We start from the raw sequence: 22,544 nt of genomic DNA on the forward strand, positions 1-22,544 counted from the left end.
GTTTCTTCCTAACAACCTCCAGCATCTAAGACATTTTAAGTTTTTCTTCACTGCATGTCTCTGTAAGTAAGCTCCATTGAGACAGCTGTTTCTGTCTGTTCTCTGCTCTGCTCTTTCCCCATCACAGCATCAGCACTCAGGAACTGTCATGAGTGACAAATGTCAACATTTGTTCTTCTCAACTGATCTGACATGTGCAACCACGTGCGAGGTCAGTGGTAACTACTGACTTTCTAATTATTATTACCCTTGTTATGTCCAGGTGGGCAAAGAGGGGCTGGGTGAACAAGTGACCCACTTGAGGTCACACAGCTTGGCTAAGGTGCAGCTGGGACATGAACACATTTTTGTTCACACCTTCCAGTCTGATGTGTTTTTCCCTGTCCCAGAAGGCATGATCGCAGACTGCAAAGCAGTTTATTCAGGACAGACCGTGCAGAGCATCAGGGGCATGGATACCGTCTCAAGGAAGACTTCTCTATGTTTCCCTCCTCAACGTTCTTCCACCTTTATTATGGGACATGAATTCTCAGGGGTGGGTCCCTCAAATACATGTGGGTGGAAAAAGTAATTGCAGCAGGTGTGACTTCACGCTGGAGGAGGCAGCCGTGACCCACAGACAGTCTGGTCTCCCTCTGACTAAGGATCCAGTGAGGGGCTCTGGAGCCTGCCGAGTGGGTTTCTGCTCGACAATGTCATGGCCATGTTTGGGGAAAGAAAGATAGCGCATTCTTCAATGGTTCTAGAGATTCTGCTTGCAGATGCTATGGTCTAAATGAATGGCTAGAGCAAAAGCTATCAAGACTCACTATTATAGACAATGATGTGTTCAACGCTTTGACATCCCAACAGGCACACGCGTGGATTCTGCCAGCTAGTTTGGAAGAATTATGCTTGGGCGTGCAACACTAGCTTTGTTCATCTTCTATTTAAAGTGAAGTTCAAAAGATCCACGAAAGATGCCTCTCTGGCTCTTAGGCTCAAGGAATTACCAAAATCAAGTAAAAAGAACAGGGAGGGCTGTCAGGAGACTTACATGGACTTTCTTGGAAGAGGTGGCAATGCTGTGTGCGGAATCGACACCTATGATTTTGCAGAAGATGGTGGTGAGATCCTGATTTCTAGTAATATTTTCAAAACTACAATTTAATTGCCCATTTTCCCCATAGAAGAGAGTAATTTCGATGTCTTTCTTGGAAATGTTGAAGTTGTCATTTTCTTTCTGTGAAGAACAAAGCAGTGATGAAGAAATCAGGGCGGGCATGGAGACTCCCAAGATAAGCACACCTTTCCTGTGGGGGTGCAGGCAGAGCCCAAGCAGAAAAAGCAAAACGTACTTGAATTTTTACTTCCAATTCTTTGTCCACCTCAGATTCGACACGATACCCTGTAAATTTGGGGTCCTCAAGATACTGCAAACTGCCACATTCCAAGTCGGTTTCCTGCACCCGAAGCTTCACTGTGACATTTGTCGGCATTTTGTGGTTCTTCAGACTGGGCGCTAAGAACGTGCAGTGAGTTGCCGTACAATATTCAGAGATCTAGGGGGAAGAGGGAGCACGTCAGTCATGTCATCAGGGAGGCCCAGGTGCGGGATTTCAGCAGAGACTTTTCCTTTGGCAGAAATCTATGACCATAAGGAGGGAAAGCCTTTGCAGGCCTAGCAGCAAACAGGGGCAACAAAAATAAAAGGCAATACACATCCCCATCAAAGGAAGAGCAGGAAGACAGGAACCAGGTAGCGGAGAGCCCACCTGACCAGTTTATTGAAAAAAAATCCAGCATGTAAACACTGTGCTCTTGAGGAACACAGAGTGACAGGCCGAGAAAGCTGGTGGGAAAGGGAGGTTGACAAAACCGCTTTTAATACGAGCAACTAGAACTTGTGAAGTGCAATCTGCCAGGAGGGGACAATTTTCCTCTCTTTTAACTTACTTTCTCAGGCTGCAGAATGATAAAGGGGCAGGACAGGGCCACAGAACGGGAATCTAAAACACAGGGCTGACATTTGGAGAAGCAAACCTTCCTTGCTTTGTAAACACTTTGTTCAACTATGGCCCTGAATCTCTCGCTCACACTTCTGGTGACAGGAAAACCACTGATCTCCAGTCTTGGCCACCTGGGCAGCTCTGCCCACAGCCAGCCGGCCGGCTTGTACTGAAGATGCCTTCCAGAAAGGCTGCTGGGGACAGCACTGCCCAAACCTCACTATCCTCAATGATCCTCTTCCCCCGGCTCCCAGCGTCTGACTGCTGTCTCTAGCTTTTCAGCCTCTCTTGACCACGTCCACTGCCCGCTCCCCCTCGCTCCTTCCTTACAATGAAACTATTCTGCAAGACCCCACGGCAGGCTCTCCCCACTCCTTCCACGCTGCTCCGCCCTGGCCCTCACTGTAGTCCCATCCTCCCAGGCACAATGGTGCTAGAAAGACAACCGATCAGCTCCAGCTTCAGCACCTCCCCGCCCCCCAGTGCTGCCCCTTCCAGCACTCCTGTCCCCTCCAGTTCCCCTCTGCACTGCTGCTCGAGCAATAACCATGCAGTGTACATCACACCAGCCCTACGTGAGGGGTCCAGTTGCTTTGCATTACCTACAGAATTTGGGGTAAATCTTTCAGTCTGACTCATCATCCATCTCCCAGCTGGGCAGGACTCCTGATATTCCCGGACTCCTGACATTCCCGGATATGCGCGTCACAGCCTGAGGAACCCACCCTCTGTCCTTGGAATCAGCTCCCTGTCTGAGCCTCACCCATCCTCATCCCATCTGCATTGCATTTCTCTTTCATGTGAAAACCCATCGTGCCTTCTGGAACCTAGGGGTTTCTGAGCCGAAAGGGACTCTGAGGACCTAGACGGTGATCTAGACTAGCGCTGAGCTCAGCTTTCAGTCCCGCTGCAGATTCGCCAGGTCCGTCCAGGAAGGCAACACGACTATCTTTAGCTGCCTTTGCTTCTTGCCCCCAGCAAAACATTCGGCCCTCAGTGGGGCTCAATTAAATTCTATTTGATTTAGGAACATCCCTGAGAAGGGAGAGCAAGCCCAAAGCAAGTTCAGGTGTTGCCTCTGATCAGAGGATCCATTTATGAAGTATTTGAGGGGATGTGTTTGTACCACTGACACACGGCCTGCAGCCAGCATGTCCAAGAGACACTGAATACATCAGTGGGTGGACAGCTGGGTGGTCGGGCGGCACTGATGCTTTACGAGGGCCTTCTGTCTCTAGGCCTGGACCTAACCCTGGGCCACACCTGTGGCCCTTCGCACCCCTGCAGCTTTGGCGGGAAGTGGTCAGGCTGGACTCCCCAAGGCTGCCGCCCTCAGGTCTCTCACAGGTGTCCGGGGGTCCCACCTGCAGTGGCATTCATCATTTCCCCTCCTGCTCCTGTCGTGGAGGGCTGCAATCTGGAAGCCCCCCCCAGAGAAAGCTGAGGCCCGGGGATCAGACTCCATGTGGGACGATGAAAGGTAAGAGGAGGTGAGGACAGAGGGCAGACACCAAACTGACCCGAAGAGGCCATGACAAGAGGAGGGGGTGACAAGATTTCTGGGTCTGAAGCAGGTCACTTAACCCCTACACTGTCGCCGCTCTCTCAGTCAGCAGCACCGTATCACGTACTCTCCCCAGAAATGCAATTCTGTGCCTGTCACTGTAACCACGCATGAGGCATCTTCACGCTTATTCACAACCTGTCTCAGTAAAGCACTTGCCACAAACCATCCAAGGAGGAAAATGCAAGTTTACGCCTCTTTCCCCATCCTCAACTCCAAGTCTATGGTCTTCGCCTCCCCCCATTGCACCGATGGAAAGGAGCAGGCAACAGGTAAGTGTTTACAGTATTGGAGGCATAGAAATAAAAAAATACATCACGGAATAGTTTAGTGGGATGAAAACAAAAACAAAATCAGAGCTCAAAGAAGCCAGACTTACATTTTCGTACTTTAGAGACTCAGGGTAAATGATCAACTTGTCAATGACATCAAAATTTCTGCCCATGATGGTTATATTCTGACCACCACTGCAAGGAATAAACAACAGGAGGGTCAGCAACAACACCGTGGACGTGTGGTACTGATGGACACAGCTTTCTGTTTAGTTACACTGAATAGGAAACTCATTTCTGTTGGAAGGCAAATGAACACATTTTAATTTCAAATGCAGGACAATTTTAGAAGTCGTCTAATGATTCTGACTACAATTTCATATAGTTCTTAAGATACATAAATATAAACATTCAAATCAGATCCTGTTTTAATTCTAGGAAAATGCCCAAATTCTTTTTATAGAAATGTGAGTCTTGTGGAATCATACTGCTACATAGGATCAAATCATCAGCTGAACCTTAAAAGGGCTTCACTACATGGAATTTTATTTGATTGCTATTGAATCTATATGAAGATTCTTCAATCCAACAGTTTTCAACATCCAAGTCCCAACCTACCAATTTTATTTTATTTAGGAAGACAGGGAACACTGTGGACAAGGTAAAATTATAAATGACATTATAAGTATAAATTCCCATTTGGCAACCCATTTAAATAATAGCTATGTTCCCTCTCTCCAAAACACAGCCAAATGATTTCACATATTCTCAGCGCGTAATCACATACAAGCAAAGCAGTCATTAGATGTGAAACACACAGCTGTCCACAGCCCGGCCGCCCTCAAACCCGTGCACACAGGTTACCAGAGAACAGCTGCCGGAGTACGTCAGCCCTTTTGCCTGGCTAAGCCCCTGATGATGCAACTAGGAGGTGTGCAGGTGTAGGCCAATTTGCATAGGGCAAACGGAAGGCGGAAGGCATGAGGCCTGAACCCGTCAGCCACAAGGGGAAGGGCCGGTCTGGCCTTGTGCCAGCCTGTTGCCATTACTAGAAAACCAAACCAAGTGTATCAGCCCGTGATTGGGCTGCAGAGTCTCATTCCTACTCAAAGAGCAGCAACCCAGGAGCCACTAAGAGACACAAGTTCAGAAGGTCTTGTCACAGGTCACCAGATGTTAAGAAACCTCTGACTTTATGGTAAAGGAGAACACGGTAGTGTCCAACATTCAGCACGCTGGGCCAAGCTGAACACTCAGTTCCCTCACCTGCTAGAGGGGCTCCCATTGATTCCTGAGGCTCACGAGGCTTGACCTATTATTCATAGGAAGGACTTAGTCTCAGAGCAAGGGAATGCTAGGCTAGAACCTTGGTTCTGAGGTGTCTGTTTTCCTCACTCTTAACGGCTTGAACGGTTCTCTATAATTTAGCTGAAGTGTTCACCTCAGAATGTGACTGTATATATTGAAAGAGTTGTTAAAGGGTGGTTAAGGCAAAGTGAGGTGGTCACTAGAATGACTCATATCTTCACAAGCCGACATTAGGACACAGATGGACATGGAGGAAAGACCCTGTGAAGGCTCAGAGAAGACAATCATCTACAAGCTGAGCGGCTGACTCTGAAGAAACCAACTGCAATAAATCTTGAATGCCTACCTTGCAGAATCGTGATGAAATAAATGTGTTATTTAAACCATCCAGTCTATAATACTTTGATATGGCAGGCCTATCAAACTGAAACATTCACCTCTCATTTAATCTTAAACAAGAACATCAGAAGTGATTTTCTTTTTTTAAACAAAGCTTCAGCCATCCTTTCATCTTGATAATGCTTTGAAAATTAGCTTCATGCCTTGTTAGGTGAAGGAAGTATTTCCTAGGTTATATTCTACAATATGAATGTGAATTAGGGGGAGAGTTATTTTTCTTAATACACTAGAGTGGTCTCAAGGAGTTTACTTTGGAGTTTCTATCTCTTACCTAGGGAGCATCTTTGAAAAACATAATTTTCATCTAGATAATGCAACTAATCTTTCCTAAAGAATTCAAAACAGCTTATCTAAAGGTTTTTAAGTGAAAGCATTAAGAAAGAGGCAGCTTAGCTATCATCATGGGCAGGACTGAGATGCAGTGAAGAAAGCTGTGTATGTGTATCGGAAACCTAGGCTAAGAATAGTTCCCGCATTGAACTGAGCTGTGAGCTTCCTGGCGGCCATGGCTAAGAGTAAATCAGGATGACTTCAGGGTTCACTGTGAAAATGCAAAGCAACTTGTTTGTTAAGTGTGCCTATGTCTTAGGAATAAATCCGATGAAGAATTTCACTAGGAATAGTAAACTGGGGTTTATTGAAGGGCCCTCTCAACAGTGAGAAAGATGAATCTATGAAATACCCGATCCAGGTGACAGCAGGAAACATAAGGGAACAGTGTGGCAGAGCAATGTAAGACAAGGTCCCCACGGAAGAACAGGTTCCGCCATCGAACTGGATGCACACATCCTTCATTTCTTTCCGGCTTGATGGAAGAGAGAAGTTCAGACAGTTGTCGCTTATTTTGTCACCCTGCACCCTAAAAAGAAGTAGAAAAAAACTCTTGTGTGACAAGACACTGGTGTGGTTAGGTACCCACGGTGACAGCTGTGACCCTGACTCAGGTCCCAGAAGTTCAGATTCAGGGAGCAGCTGCAGCGACCTGCTGAGGACCCGGGGCCACTTTCCAAATTTGAATACTATGTTGGGTTGCTCTTCTTTGGTGTTTCTTTGCATTTCCCTTAGAAGTAAATAGAGAAAGAAGACCTAACCATTGCTTTATGAAATCTAAGTAAGTGGAACATAGACTGGGTTGTGGGGTGTTTTATGAAATTACTGTGAACTCTGATCATGATGCTTACACTCATCATTAGGATTTATTTATTTATATATATATAAGAATGGGGTATAGACCAGAGGTGTGGGGGGAGCTAAGAGGATTCACCAGAGGCAGAGAGGGGGGCAGAACAGGCAGATCTACTAACCCTTAACTTTTAGGAAGATACGTGAAATATTTGTGAATAAAAAGATTACATTTGGGGGATAGCTACTAAAAAACTAAACTCCAGCCGTGGGTGGTGGGAAAAATGGGCATCGGAGGTCCAAGCTTTCACTTCTAACCTAAGTCAGGGGGTGTAGTGTACAGTGTACGACCCATTAGGCAATCAGAGTGTTAAAAAGTTTTCCAAAATTTGTAAAAATAAACTTTTGTTAAAAAAAAAGTTTCCCAAAATTTGCTAAAAGTAGATGGAAAATTATACACTGTGATGATTCTGCCTTATTTATAAATGTCAAATCATTACATTGTCTGCCTGAAACTGGTATCTTCTATATCATTTAGGCTTTAATAAAAAGAACAACAAAACTCTAGTCGCCACCCTTCTTTCCCTCCAAAAAAACTTTGGAGGAGGTAGGTGAATCAAGATTGGCAAGATGCTTCCTGAAGGTGAAGAATGGAGACAGAGAAGTTTGTTACATGTCTCTTTCTTATATATGTTTGGAACTTCCCAGAATGAAAAGCTTAAAACAAGAAGGCCCCGTCAAGCACTGGGAGGGTAGAAGCCAGTTTGGAGCAGCGATGAGGACTCTGCCCTTCAAAGAGCAGCAAGCGTGTGACAGAAGTCCACGCCAAGAGTCCAGTGGTCTCTGAGTCAACTGGCATCCGAGCCTTCTGCTGCGCGAGAGGCTTACAGACTGGGAAAAGCTGGGCTATCACGGTGCACCCAGTATCTGGAGAGCAAGCCCTCAGTTCTTCCAGGGGACAGAGCAAGACCTCCGCTACTGTTCTCTCTGGGACCTGCAGCCTGCTGTGGGCCTCACAGTGACTCTCTGAGACCCAGTCTGAGGTACACTCAGTCTAGCCAGGCTGCATGAGAGTCGATTATTGCTTATAAGGACATGCATGATCATTAACTTTAATGCGAACATCCTTCAAATTGTAATAATAGATTCTAATAATAAGGCAAATTCGAAAAACATTTGAGTCAGTTTGTGCTTACATTACCTAAGATTTACATCCCAAAGGTTTGTTATATTTAGAGCAAAGCTCTAGGAAATTTACTGTAAAATGACTGATCATTAAAATTCAAACATGTTTATAAATTTTGCAAGGAGATGGGTGGAAATGTGGGTCATCCCACTACTTACTGTTTTGCATTTCCCTCTTTGGAAAAAGTAGGCATTAAAAAGAATAGCATATTAAGGAGTTTGGGATTATGGTATGAAGTCAGATCTAGGATTAACTGGGTATTATGTTTACTGCTCATGAACAGGGGTTCACCACACCAAGTGGTTACCGAAATGCTTCATGCGGGAAGGTCTCCTACTAGTCATTTGATTTAATAACTGCAGTGTCTCAAGACACATTCAGAATTGAAATGAGAGCATAAACAGTCAGATACAGGGTAATACTCGGAACAACGACTCATTTGCCAGCGAAGCTGATTGCTTTTCTGCAAGCACACAGGTGTTTAACTTCACAGATTTTGCTACACAAAATGAAAGATTTTTGCAATAAGGTATTTAGCCAGGATAAACGACACCAAAAAACACCCGTGTCGTGCAGCTACCGCTGCTAATGCGTGCTTGATAATTCTAGTAAATAGCAGAACACAGAAAGCCACATAGGAGCAGCTTTTCCCATCAAGATGATACAAGCCCCAAATTTATCGCTGGGGGCGGGGTGTGTGTGACAGTTACATGCAGCAAATGAATTAAAACAGAAAATTCAGTAAATAAGCATGGCAGATTAAAATGCTGTACAGATCTATTTTCATAGTTAAACGCCAGAATGCCATGCCTGGGCAGACTGTCTTCGACCACACTCCAACATGAGCACAAGTTCGATATTGTACTTCACAGAGACTGCAACATCTTTTACCTCAAGTTAGCCCCAATGGATAAAAACCACCAGCAGAAATCTCAAATGATCGATTGTGTAGTTCATCTTTCTGGATGCTACCATTTGCACCGGGACATGAGAGGATTCCTTCTCTCGCTGTTTCATTGAGAGGGTGAGTGAGGGGGAAAGCAGTGAAAAAGACAACAGTCTTCAATACTTATGTTGGGGTGTTTCATTTTCCCTCTCTCTTTTTAATGATGAATGCACATTCCATCTAGTTATTATTCAAGCCTGAAACCAGTCTAAAGACAAGGTTACAAAGAATGAAAGGGGTCAGAAAAAAATGTTTTCAGTGTTGGGTAACCTGTTAGCAGAGTTGCTGTGTTTTTCCATCCAATTCTCAGGTACTCAACTATTTTTCTAAATGGGTCCTTTTCTAAGAATGTTTAGACATTATCTACACACTTGACTTTGTTAATGAAAACAATTCAAGACCACAAACTGGCTACCAGATAAAAATCACTGGGTACTGAGGTTACAGGAGGGAGTTGGTGGCCTGGGACAGATGATCTCCCGATTACCTTCAAATGTGGTATAGAAATTACTACATTTGAGCCTCCTGGTGGTGTAGAGGTTAAAGCAGATGCAGCATGATAGCTTGACAGTTCAATCCTTGGCCAGGCAGCTGACCAATATGGTGCAGCAGACCTCTCCTGTCTCACCAGCTGTTCCCCTCAACAGTGTATCTGCCTTTTCTGCTCCCCACTCTGTCTCTGGTGAATCCTTTCACTCCCTGCACCTCTGGCCTACACGCCAGTTTTTGTATGCATAAGTAAATACTGTTTTTTTTTTTTAAAAAAGAAATTATTATTACTTATAGAAGTTCTATCAACTACTCACACTAACTGGCTCACTTTGGTAGATTTAAATAACATGACTTTATATAAAGATGACAATCACAGTGATAATCCTTGGCATTTCACTATGAATGCCCAGTGACTTTTCACTGTACCATCAGTTAGTGATAAAGTACTAATATTTCAGCTCACACGTCCTCATCACAAGTACTGGTCCCTTTGAGGATCATCACGAAGTTAGACGCGTGGGAAAAGTTTGCACCCGTGACGATCACATTTTTTTTTCCTAAGGTCGAGATTTTCCGTGGTTCAATGGACTTAATGTAGAAGACCTATTGGAAATAAAAGAGAGAAACACGAGATCAAAGCTAAGAAGTGGCGTTGTTCCAAAAAATCTGTTTCTGTGCTGCAGTTCGAAGAAATCACTGGGAAATTACAACATTTTGCAAACACAAGCAGACAGTGTTTAATGAAATCAATGAATTCAAGGAAGAGTGCTGAAGAATCATGTCTCTCCACACACGACAGCATGAGGTCAAACCAATTAGTCGTTGTCTCACAAGACAGTTGAAAATACAGTTGAAGAGTCTGACATTCTGTCTGAAGAGTGAGATATCACTGGAGTTTCAAAACTGCTCATTGCCTGACAGTCTCTGGAGGCTCACAATACACTACAAGGAAAGAAAGGAACGGGGCCCACTGACCACAGGCCAGAGACAGGGCTCAGCATTAAGTAAAGTTTCCCTCAAATCACCTGATACCTGGACCCCATCTCATGCAGGCTTACACGATAGGGTCTCTATGTGCTGTGTCTATTTCAGGGTCTACTCCAGTTTCACACACACACATACACAAGTGCAGATTATGCTAAGCAAAAAACATCAGACAAGAAAGAAAACTACCAGATGGCTTCACTTACAAGTGGAATATAGGGACACAACAGAGGGTCAAAGGCAAGCTCTGTACGCTGCCTGCAGGTTGGAGGAATCCAGCTGGTGGTGGGGGGTGAAAGGTGGAAAGGGAAGGGATATGGGATATGGTGAGGGTGCTTGGTGGAAGAACCACAGTGATGTCACCCCAGGGGAGAGTCCTATACTGTCAAAAACACTTCATTAAAGAACACGTATATTAAAAAAAAAAAACAATCCCTTCGGGCCCTCCCTGGTGGCGCAGCGGTTTGAGGTGCTGCACTAAGAAGCTTAAGCCACTTCCGCATGAGTTTGATTCCCGCCTGCCCCGGAGGTGACCACATGGCGTGGCAGACCTCTCCTGACCCGCCCGCTGCTCCCCTCAGCAGTGTACTTCGTCGCTCTACCTGTTCTGCTCCCCGCTCTGTCTCTGGTGAAGCTTCTCACTGCCCCTGCACCTCTGGCCTGTACCCCAGTTTCCTATGCACAAATAAATCAGTCTAAAAAAAAAAATCCCTTCATTGGAGGACAAGAATCCTTTTCCTTTTCAAAGATGACACAATCCCGATTGCTTTCATTCTTCTCTTCCAGATGCTACCGCCTACCCCTCTGGTCACCGTGTTGTTCTTCTGGAGACCGTTTCCAGCCAGTCCTCCGCCTTCTGCAATGGGGGCACCCAGACAGGACCGGGACCAAGATGCGAGCCAGTATAGTACAGCAGAGCTTTAGCATGAGTGAATTTCACACTCACATTCTTGCTATTCTGAAAATGACTCCAGGCCCAGGGAGTCACGTGATATTTGTCTAAGTCCTAAGTGCCAAGGGTACCCGCATAGAGGATGTCACAGGGAGGAAGCCACCTCCGGCACCCGGAAAGTTCTTCATACCCAGCACCTGCCTACCTCCCACTGCCCCTCCAGGCAGCCTGGAGTTCCCTGCTCCTCGCATGTGCACCACTCACCCCGACGCCTGTGGGGCTGCCAGGGGTGTTTAGCATTCTGCTCCTCGGCCCACGCAGGTGCTCTATGGTAGAGCGGTCACCACCACTCATTATCGCGATGGATTGGCTTTGCAGATTGAGGTATCTTCATCGTCAATGTCATCACAGCAATGATGCAATGTGACAGAAAATTGATTTTGGTGGCAGAATTTATTTTAATCACTTAGTAAAGGATTTTAGCCCTGTATTTATAGAATCACGAAGGGCCCGAAAGGGTCACTTTAATTATTCTGTTATACTTGACTGCACTTTATGGGGGAAATTATCTGCAAGAGTGGTACTTGGGAGGGGAGGATTAGCCAAGACTTCAAGATAAATCCCTGCAAATGTCAAGTGTGTGTTGTATAGCAAAAGGTTTACTCTCGCTTTCATGTGGTGACAAGTATTTATGAGCACCTACAGGGTCTTTGGGGTGGCACTGGGTGTTTTAGGGGACACATGATCTCTGGGCATGACAGGTTTGTCTCTAGCAACCCAAACCAGTCTGTCACTTGTTTTTGTATGGCCCATGGAAAAACTGTCACAAGAGGAATACACCGCTGACCTGTGAAAACCCATGAAATTCACATTTCAGTTCCATGAAGTTTTTTCTAGAACACAGCCACACCCTTGCACTCACACGCTCACTGTGGCGGTGTCTGCACGGCACCAGTGGAGCAGAGTGGCTTGTGCCACGTGCATGGGCTCACCAAGCCAAGGCACCGTCAGTACCAGGAGTCCAGGCATCTCAGCACGGCAAGCTAGACTGTGCTTTCTGTTTTATGTAAACTTCAGGGCGACTCACATTGACAGCCAAGTCAACATGTTTTCCAGGGTTCCTTTCTTTTTAGCTTCTAGCTTCGTTAGGCCCTTCTAGCTTCTTATAGTTATACTGTTAATGTCTGCCCAAGTAAAATTTTCAAACACACCTAGTGAATGTTACTTCTCCACTCTCGGTCGAGGATAAAAGCTGATGCCAAAAGAACTTGTTTAAAGGGATTAACTGATCCTACAAACCCGACCAGAGGACCTACTGTGTCACCTTAGCTTTTTATTCTCCCCCGTGTGGATCTAGCCCTGCTACTCCAAAAAGATTTCTAAATCTTACTGGTTAGTGAAGTTTCCACTGGGGTCTAGGGTGAGATCTAGCCCTGACCTAGCTTGTGAAAGCAGGTACTTCCAGTTGACCTTCATAGAGGGTCAGGTTAGTTATCCTTTGCTTGCTGAAGGGACCTGTGTTAATAAATGAGTTGAGAGCTCCAGAAAGGACCTCATTAGGTAACGTGCATCAGAGGCAGGGGACGACAGCAGAAAGGTGGCTGGATGGCTGCAGTGGTTCTTAGAACATAAATGTTTGCTGGTAAAGATCTCTAAGAATCAGGTCCAGACAAAAGGTGAGGGATGAGCTCCTCTCAAGTTCCTTTCTCACCTGCTCAATATTTTTGCTCTATTTTTGCATTGTAATCTCCAGTAATTCATGACCTGACATGAAGGAGTGGGCCCCACAGCTGACAAAATTCAATTTAGCTTAATACAAAGAGACACTTGCTTACAGCCTTTCAGTGGGATTCCGCCCACACCCTCTGTCCAAGGATTTTCAAACATCAAATCGAAACCCCATTGACTATCACCCTCACCATCCTGTGTGGTCCAGAAGTTTACCTCCAATAGTCCACCTGCTGCCTGTTACATCTTCAAGCCTTCAGAGCTCATCAAAGGGTTATACAATTTTAAACGACTTAATGAGATACCATGAACTGTGGTAGCTCACAAGTTTAATTCACACCCTATTTTCTATAAGAAAGCCCATTAGAGACCGGTTCATTAGGAAAGATACCTGATTATTTTTGTTTTATAAAAACGAAGTCATTATATGATAGGGGAATAGCACAGCCACTGAGAAATAGTTATCTCTAAAACGGTCTAAGAGAATTACTCCTGACAGTGAGAATACCTTGTGTGGAGTTTGACATCAACACAATTCTAATTTCCATGACATTAATGGAGAAAATACTGCAATGATTGAAAAGAATATTGGAAGGAGGAACGTCAAAGGCTCAGCTTATTAAGAAGAAATTGTACTCTATTAATCTGTTGGAAAAAAAAATCTGAATATAGCAAAGCTCTCTGTAGGCCTGGACCTGAACCAATACTCAGTAAAACATCTCTCAGATTTTCGCTCATGAAATTAGTTCAAATAGGGCTGGATACAAAGTCACATGGATCCCAAACCAGCTGGAAATCTGCAACCAAAGGACATTAAAGAGATGAAAGGTGGCACAACTAATTAAAGGAAAGTGTCCTGTAGGGCCCTACGGGGGTGAGTGCTTGGTTCAGAATTATTTAACATCTTTATTAATGACTGAGAAGGATGGGAATTATGTATTAATGAAATGTATAAACTGAGAAGAAGGGGAACCAGCCACGGAGATGGTAAAGTATAAAAGGAGGTGCGATATAGAAAGGAAATAGGAAAGTAGAATCCTACCGAAGAAAAACTTGAGAGTTGAATGGAACAAAACGTTTATCTACTGGAGCCTCCATCCCTAGGCAGGAGCTCCTTGCTGGGGGCCCCTGGAATAGGCCCCAGGGAACTTGGGATGTGACCTCCAGTTGGTCCTAGGAAGCTCGATGTCAGGACAAAAGTACCAGACCAGGGCCCTCCCTGGTGGCACAGCAGGTTAAAGCACTGCACTAAGAAGCTTAAGCCAATTCTGCATGAGTTCGATCCCTGCCTGCCCCAGAGGAGATCCACATGGCGTGGCAGACCTCTCCTGACCCGCTCGCTGCTTCCCTCAACAGTGTACTTTGTCGATCTGCCTGTTCTGCTCCCCACTCTGTCTCTGGTGAAGCCTCTCACCCCCCACACCTCTGGCCTGTACCTCAGCTCTGTATGAATAAATAAATCTTTAAAAAAAAAAAAAAGTACCAGACCAAGGCACTGCACTGCCATGAAGGCTCCCTTCTTTGAGAATGGGCAGACACAGCCCAGGGTGGGGCTACCACAGTAGCCCTCAAACTTTCACTCTAAGGTCACTGAGCCTTCCAAGCGTGACGCGTCAGACCAGGTGAGCAGGGCCTCATGACAAGGGCACAGGTCTCCTCTTTCCGTAGAGCCCTGACTCCAGATCACATCTAGTGACTCACAATCCACCTGCTGCTGAGTTTTCAGCATGAGATTCTGACCCCTCCGTTTATCAACTGCCCATCTCAAGTTCCTCTGCTCTCCCATCATAGAAAAATGCCAGAATGATTCCCTCACGCTGACCACCTGCCATCCTAGCCAACCCCTTTCCTCCAAAGGTTCTGATGCTAAGACATGACCTTTCCAGTTGTCCCAGGCTGGAGATCATTATCCCATCCCACTTCTGTGTCTAAGATGGGGCAGGCTTTGCGAGCAGACTGCCCAGAGAAGCCAATATCAGGTGCCCCCTCCCAGACTGACCTTTTCATCAATATTGCTCAGTTTAACATTGGTTATATGCAGCTGTGGCCATACACAATGCAGAGTGGTTAAGACCTAGGATGCTACTATCAAACTTCCTGGGTTAACTCTCTTGCATCTCGTTTACCACATGGACCCTCTGTAAGGCAAAATTGCTTTGCCTATGCAATGGTGAGAAGAGGCCATTGTAAGCATTAAACAAAGCAGTTGCTCTGAGTTCACGATATAGCACCAACCACGCTCAACCAACATTAGCTATCACTACTCAAGACAGAACATTCTGGCATCTCTTCTCATATTTTTCTGTCATACACGCTCATGAAAATAAATCTTATTTTCTACAAAATACTTCTAGTTCTATAATTTAAGTTCCACAAAGGTATCCACTTGGCTTGCTGATCTAGGACACCGTAGATGTTCAACAAACATTCTTGGAATAAATGAACATTTGGAAGCGAATCCTCACAGCACCTGGCACAATACTAGGCTTATAGATGCTTCTCAGCAAGACAGAAAATTTAATGACACTTTTAAAAGCAAGGCCCCTGAAACAGTCATTTTGGATTGCCAGTATAAAAACAAAGGAGGAAGAAGACAAGAAAGGGCAAGGAAGAGAAAGAAAGAACAATTTGAAAGTAAATTCCTCAAGAGCTAGAGGCACAGTTTTGCAAGGTTTATTACTGCCTTACAGCGATAAGCGTATCACCAAGAACAACAAATAATAGCACAACATCATCTCATAGATCTTCACAGCCTTTCCTGGAGAACAGGAAAAAGAGAGAGGCCATCTCTGTTCTCAGCAGGTGGAGGCACCAGATACAAGATTGTTGAAAAAGGAAGGAAAAGAGGAGCGTTCACAAGGGACCCGTGTGGCAGGGAGACCAGCTTCGATAGCTGAAAGTGCTTCTCATCCTAGGAGCAGAGACAGGTTTCTGAGTTCGTTCCCCCCATTTTGAGGATGTTCATCCTTAGTGCAGTCCCCCTCAGTAAACAAAAGCGTATGTTTTGGGGTCAGGGTTAAGGATGGGGCATAAGGTCCCATGGGACCTTATGGGAGTGAGCTAGAAGCCTATTGTAGGTACCATGTACTGAGCAAATTAATACTTTTTTTTTCAAAAGCCTTGAAGAGCATTATATTGCCACTGAAGAACAAAGTCAAAATTCCTAGCCTTGGTGTTAGGCCCTACACATGCAGCTCCAAGGTCATTTTAAACTCATGTTCCAAGATTTTCCACATCTTTCTGTTCTAGCCAAATTGAATTTCTTGGCGTCTATTGAAGTGGGTGCCTGGAATTTCCAAAGCCCACCAGGTTTCGCTTATGCCAACCTCTGCTTGGGTGACCACCTTCTCATGTCTGCATGCTCATCCTTCAAAGGCTGGCTGGATCATACATTAACCCAAAACATGTAACCAGCCACAATGAGTAAGTGTGTTTAACTGCCAGGCAGCAATGACTTAAGATGAGGTTTCAGGCACAAAGAGGTTCTCGAAGTTTGTGATACTTTCTAGTACTTTCCTATGTTAGCATTTTTAAGTTCTTGTATTGGGCCTCCCTGCTGGTGCAGTCAGCACTATCAAGCTATCCACAGCCACTACAGCATGAGTTCGATCCCCAGCCAAGGAGGTGACTCACACGGTGCAGCAGACCTCTCTCCTGTCCCACCCGCTGCTCCCCTCAATAGTGTATTTCAGTACGTCTATCTGCTCTGCATCTCACTCTGTCTCTGGTGAATTTTCTCATCCACACCTCTGGCCTACACCCCAGAGGTCTTTTTTTTTTTTAAAGATTTATTTATTTGTGCATACAGAACTGGGGTACAGGCCAGAGACTCAGGGGTGGCAAAAGACTCCACCAGAGTCAGAGCTGGGAGCAGAACAGGCAGATCGATGAAGTACACTGCTGAGGGGAGCAGCAGGCGGGCCAGGAGAGGTCTGCCACGCCATGTGGTCACCTCCGGGGCAGGCAGGAATCGAACTCATGTGGAAGTGGTTTCAGCTCTTCTCAGTGCAGTGCTTTAACCCGCTGCGCCACCAGGGTAGGCCCACCCCAGAGGTCTTTTAATAAATCTTTTAAAAAATTAAATCTTGTGTTATTACTTATATGTAATGTAGAAGATTCTTTAGATGGATGGCAGATGTGCCTGGCTCATTTATGTTCTCCTCTTGGCACCTATGAGCTCAGTATAATGGCATCTACTAGGCGTCTGGCAAATGCTGTAGGAAGAATAAACCCAAGCTCAGTGCCATGGAGCCTAAGGTCATGTCTCCACCATTCACCCATGTCCTCATCCTAGCACACAGGAAGCAATCAGTGCATGTGTCATGTGAGAAGATCCCTTGCAGAGAAGTTCCCGATGGCTTCTCTGCTAAGAAGAGAGTGTTCAGAGCTTCATTCAAGGCTACTCAAGGGCCCAAACTGGAAGCCTGAATTTACACAGAAAAAGGAAAGGCAGCAGTGTTCACAGAGCATGAGAAATCCCTTCCATGACAGATGAGGCTCTAGTCCCTCTTAATCAGACTCAAGATTCTGTTCTGAGTCTATATTTAAAGAAAACATTTCATTACCAACAAAGTCTTTCCTCTAAACTAAGAAGGTCATTCACAGAGAAGCACTGGGGACAGCTCTGGGCTTTTATTTTCAGCCTCCTCCTGATCTCCTGGTGACCCCCTGTTCTTGTAGCTGCAGTGTCAAAGGTCATTAGATAACACAGGAAACAGACTGCAGAGATTTTTTTTTCTTTAAAAATTAAAAAGAATGTTAAAAGTTATTGCCTGGACCACTACTCTGCAATAAAAGAGAACCAACTAGTGATACATAAAATAACTTGGGTGGAATTCCAAGAATTATGTTGAGTTAAAAAGATCAACCAAAAAAGGATAATTTGGTTTATTGAAAATTCTTGAAGTGATAAAATTATAAAAACTGGGGACAGATGAGGGGTTGCCAGAGTCAGAGTGGGGAGTGGAGGGAGGAAGGAAGTGGGTGTGGTTCTAAACAGCAACTTGGGGAACAACTTGATAGCGCCATTGTGTCTCCTGACTGTTGTCACCGTCAATATCGTGGCTGTGACACTGTGCAGTCACTTTGCTGATGTGAGTCCTGGAGGAAACTGGGTACAAGGTATGGGAAATATTCCGGTATTTTCTTTCAATGACATGTGAATCTATTAATTATCTCAAAATAAGAGCTTACTTCCCACCCCCGCCAAATAAACTTGAAAAAGAACAGAGTAGAAAGACTGCTTACTGATTTAAAAACTTATTACAAAGCTATAGTAATCAAAATAGTGTATCATGGACATAAAGACAGATCTATAGACCGGTGGGAAAGGAGAGCCCAAAAGAAACCCTTGCGTGCTGCCAAGACCTTCCATGAGGAAAACACAGTCTTTTCAATGACTGGTGGTGGGAAACAAGACAGTCATATGCAAAACAATGAAGTAGAACCCTTACTGTAAATCATATACAAAATGAAAGAGAAAGAGAAAAAATACATGACACTGGATTTGGCACTAATTTATTGGATGTGACATTCAAAGAAGGGGCATAAAAGACAGATTTAAGACAGAGATTAAGTTGGATTTCATCAAAATTAAAAGCTTTTGTTCAACCAAGGATACAATCAACAGAGTAAGAAGGGAAACTATGGAATGGAAGGAAATATTTATTAATCTTATAGGTGCTAAGAACTACAACTTAATAACCACACTGAAACAAAACAATCTGATTTAAAAAAAAAAGGCAAAAGACTGGAATAGACATTTCTCTGAAGATACACAAATGGCAAACAAGTACATGAAAAGATGATCAACAGCACTAGTCATTAAGGAAAAGCAAATTGAAACTGCAATGAAGCACTGTTCTATGTCCATTTAGAAAGCTACTATAAAACACACACAAAATAAGTGCTGGCAAGGATATGGAGAAGTTGGAACACATATACTCTGTTGGTGGGAATATAAAATAGCAGAGCACTATAGGAAACAACACAGAGTTGCCACTGAAATTGAAAATAGTATTACCAAAAGATGTAGCAATTTTACTTCTGGATACACACCCCAAAGAATTGAAAATAGGGCCTCAAAGGGCTATTTCAATGCCCACATTTATATTTACCATCGCTAAGAAGTAGAAGTAACCCAGAGACTAATGACTGTTTATCAACCAATGAGCAAAAGGTAGCACATACATACAGCAGAATATTATTCAGCCTTAAAAAGGAAATTCTGAGCCAACTTCATGGGTGAACCCCGATGGCATAGGTTAAGTGAAATAAGCAAGTCACACAAAAACAAGTTCTGCATGCTTCTATGTATAAGCAACAGTCAAATTTCTAGAGACACACAGAGAAGAGGCTGTGGGAGAAGAGCAGACGGCATGGGGAGACACTGTCTCAAGGGTCCAGAGTTTTGGTTCTCCGGGTGAGAAGTGTTCAGGGGATAGCTGGCCGTGATGATTGCGGAACAACATGAATTACTTAAAGCACAACTGAAATGTTGACTTAAAATGGTAAAGAGGACGATTTTGATGTTACATGTATTTTACCAAAAGTTACAAAAGTGGAAACAACAAAAAAATGAGGTCACCTTTTTAAAAAAAGCCCCTGCCTCCCTGAGGCAAGTTCCTGTGGGCATGCCTAGTTTTCTAAGCCAATGAAAAAGAGAAAAGTAGCCCATCACTTAATAAAACCTCAGACATTAAAGTCTGCAGATATTGGCACATGGAGCTTTCCTAATGCCTTTAATTAACTTCATAATCCATTTTGATTCACATTCCTTCCGCCTGTTACTTAATTCACCTAAAGTTACCATCAACTTTTCAGCAGTGATTAAAAAGGTGCTACTTATTTATATTGGCATTTGACCTTAAATAGCAGCCAAGGGGTAACCAAAGCCACAGACTAGTCATGAAATAGAAAGAAAAGTCTGGGAAAAAAAAAAAAAAAGTTCACCAAACATGTTGCTTTGAATGGGTCTGTTCCCACTACACCCCAGAGTTGATGAAAGCGAGAACTTGGCCTTATTTTCACCACATCGCTGCTCAATTCACCTCTGTGACTGAACAAAGTCAGCATTTAGGCGTTCCCTTAGCTTCTAGCTCTGCCCATAAATGTATACATTTCCCATCTTCTCTTTTCAAACATGTATGCTTGTTGAGCTTGTGATTATGAAGACAATCAGAGGACTTTTCAAGGAAATTTCATAGAAAATAATCATTTTTTGTGAGTGGTGAGAGGTGCACGTGTTATACGTAGAAGCGACTGTTTCTTCAGCTCCATGAATGGATGCCTGGGCCATCCCCAGTGAAAAAACCAGTCTGCGTGAGGTGAGTGTGTCCATGAGGCAAAGGCTGCTCCCAGCCCACGCCCCTGAAGTGCCATTCCAGTGTGTCCTCCAAATTGCAGCCTCCCCAGGCTGTGTCTTGACTTCCTTGCAACCCTCCCAAGGTACAAAGTCACCTTTGTCATTTCACTCCTACTGGCACAGATCATTTTTCATAATTACAGAACTTTAATTTCTTTTATGTGAGTGTGCAGCCTTTGATATATTGAGCCAATTAAATGAGACTTGGTTACAAAAACCAGAGGTATAAAAGGGAAATTTTGTAGAAAATAAAACAGGAATTTTTTAAAAGAAATCCAAAGTAGGGGTTGTTATTGTCATTTCAAAAGGGCTCTTCAGGCGCTTCTGGGTGGCACAATGGGTTAGGGTGCAGCCCTGCAAGCTGGCCGCAGCCACTTCAGTGCCAATTCAATGCCCTGCCCCGGAGGCCTCTCTTGGCTTGCCCGCTGCTCCCCCCAGCAGTGTACTTCCTCGATCTGCCTGTTCTGCTCCCACTCTGTCTCTGGTGAATCCTCTCACCGTCCCTGAACTCTGGCCTGTACCCCAGTTCTGTATGCATACATTTAAAAAGCTGAAAAAAAAGGGGGGTTCTCAATAAAAATAAATAAATAAAAGGGACTGACCTGCGCGCCCTGGCTTGTTCCGTTACTCTTATTTTCCTTGACTCCTCCTCCTCCTCCTGCCGTCTTAGATGACACCCTTTTCTCACCAGCAACTTGACAGTACTCCTGCAACGAAGAGCATCCCTTCAACAACCAAATGATGCGACATTCAGAATCTGAACTAAACACGAAAGACAGGCTGGGACTGGGCGGTCACAAACATTTATTTTGGTTAAACCTTGTAACACCAAAAATGTCACTTTACCTGGTGGTTCTTGTAATCGGAAGGGTCACAATGTGTGAAGGGGTGGATACACTTCCTGGCAATTTTACACCAAGCACAGCCAGTTCCAATACAGACTGGGCATCTGGCAACATGGAAAATCGACTTAATTCCTACATTTTTAGGAAAATGCTCATAGCCTTGAACTTCCCTCTGGGATGAGGTGTGCAAGCATTTAAAAGAAGAAAACACCCCCTGGACAGACTGTGATGAATAAGATGATGAAAGGCAGTTTTGGGGGTGCAGGGGTGTGTGCCTTGCCCTAGGCAGACCTGGGGCCCTAGGACCACAGACACACCTGCAGGGAGCTGCCAGGGAAACCTGAGCTGGGGTCACCTGCTGCCTTGATAAATAAAAGGAACTCAGTTCTGCTATTCCTCTATGTTCAGGAAGTTTCCCTCTGGAGACTGACTCCCGAATCACTGGAGCAGTAACTACCTGGAAGATTCCAGACCGACAGTGTTACCTGGCAAGAGGAGGGAAGTGGGTGCTGGTGTTTGTTTTTTAACCCAATAAAGGATGAACTGTGTCTACTAATCAAATGCTGTCTGTGCACCTGTTTTCACGCATGGATAACAGTGGAGAACTTGAAAAGCACTTATTAGGAATTAAAGAAGAGATGCTAAAAGTAGGAAGTGGAAAAAAACGGTTGAGGGTGTGTCCGGGAGCCCCCATCCTGCAACAAACAGCAAGAGAGGAACTAACTCACGCAGGGGAAGGGGCACCGTTCATAATTTACAAGGTTCTCGAGAAATGCTGTACACGTGCCGGTATTCTGACCCAAGGGAACTGCACTTTCCCAGAGAGGAAGTGAAATATTTCTCTGGCCCCTTCCTGGTGCTAGACTCAGCTCTGAGATTTGCATGGCCATCAATAGCCCCCAGGTGTGATTACTATACTAAGTGCTTTGCTAAGGAAGCAGGACCCACGGAAAGGGCACTAACCCTCTGGAAAGGGCACTCACCCTCTGGAAAGGGCACTCACCCTCTGGGAGCTGCGGGTCTCAGGTCTGGCTCTTAATTTCCTAGTTGCGGGCCTGGGGCAAGTCACTTCCTCTCCTTGGCCTTTCACAATGGGGGCTGGGACGCTGCTGTACGTCTGAACCTCGTTGAGCTACATAATTCTACACAATTCTCTTCCTTTTTCCTATTTTTATGAATTTCTGTGTCTTTCTCTGTAACATGTTTTTTTTTTTCCTGTCCTGATTTCATGGTGTTTATCAGAAATGCCTGAAGACCCTCTCTTCCTAAGTGCTGCAGCAAAAAAGCTGGGGTTCAGGGCTACCAGTTCCAACCAAAAAAGCTGGGGTTCAGGGCTACCAGTTCCAACCAAAAAAGCTGGGGTTCAGGGCTACTAGTTCCAACCATTGTAGAGGGGTCCCTCACCTCAGCTGTGAGTGTGAATTTATTTTCCCCAGTAGAACCCACAGTTGGGGC

At 44.7% G+C, this 22,544-nt stretch overlaps 1 protein-coding gene across 1 annotated transcript in view; it reads right to left on the bottom strand.

The window, feature by feature from the left end:
• Positions 1-22,544, bottom strand: part of PLXNC1 (plexin C1) — a gene marked incomplete at its 5' end in the record, with an annotated part of 137,266 nt that overhangs the window by 48,045 nt on the left and 66,677 nt on the right. Inside the window, 7 exons of the mRNA XM_012735138.1 lie at positions 1,037-1,222; positions 1,338-1,541; positions 3,932-4,019; positions 6,214-6,390; positions 9,741-9,880; positions 20,847-20,951; positions 21,091-21,193. Coding sequence (XP_012590592.1) covers positions 1,037-1,222; positions 1,338-1,541; positions 3,932-4,019; positions 6,214-6,390; positions 9,741-9,880; positions 20,847-20,951; positions 21,091-21,193 — 1,003 coding nt within the window. The remainder of the gene's footprint in view (positions 1-1,036; positions 1,223-1,337; positions 1,542-3,931; positions 4,020-6,213; positions 6,391-9,740; positions 9,881-20,846; positions 20,952-21,090; positions 21,194-22,544) is intronic.

The sequence above is a fragment of the Condylura cristata genome, unplaced genomic scaffold (assembly GCF_000260355.1).
Source record: "Condylura cristata isolate star-nosed mole 26May11 unplaced genomic scaffold, ConCri1.0 scaffold00004, whole genome shotgun sequence".
Lineage (NCBI taxonomy): Eukaryota > Metazoa > Chordata > Mammalia > Eulipotyphla > Talpidae > Condylura > Condylura cristata.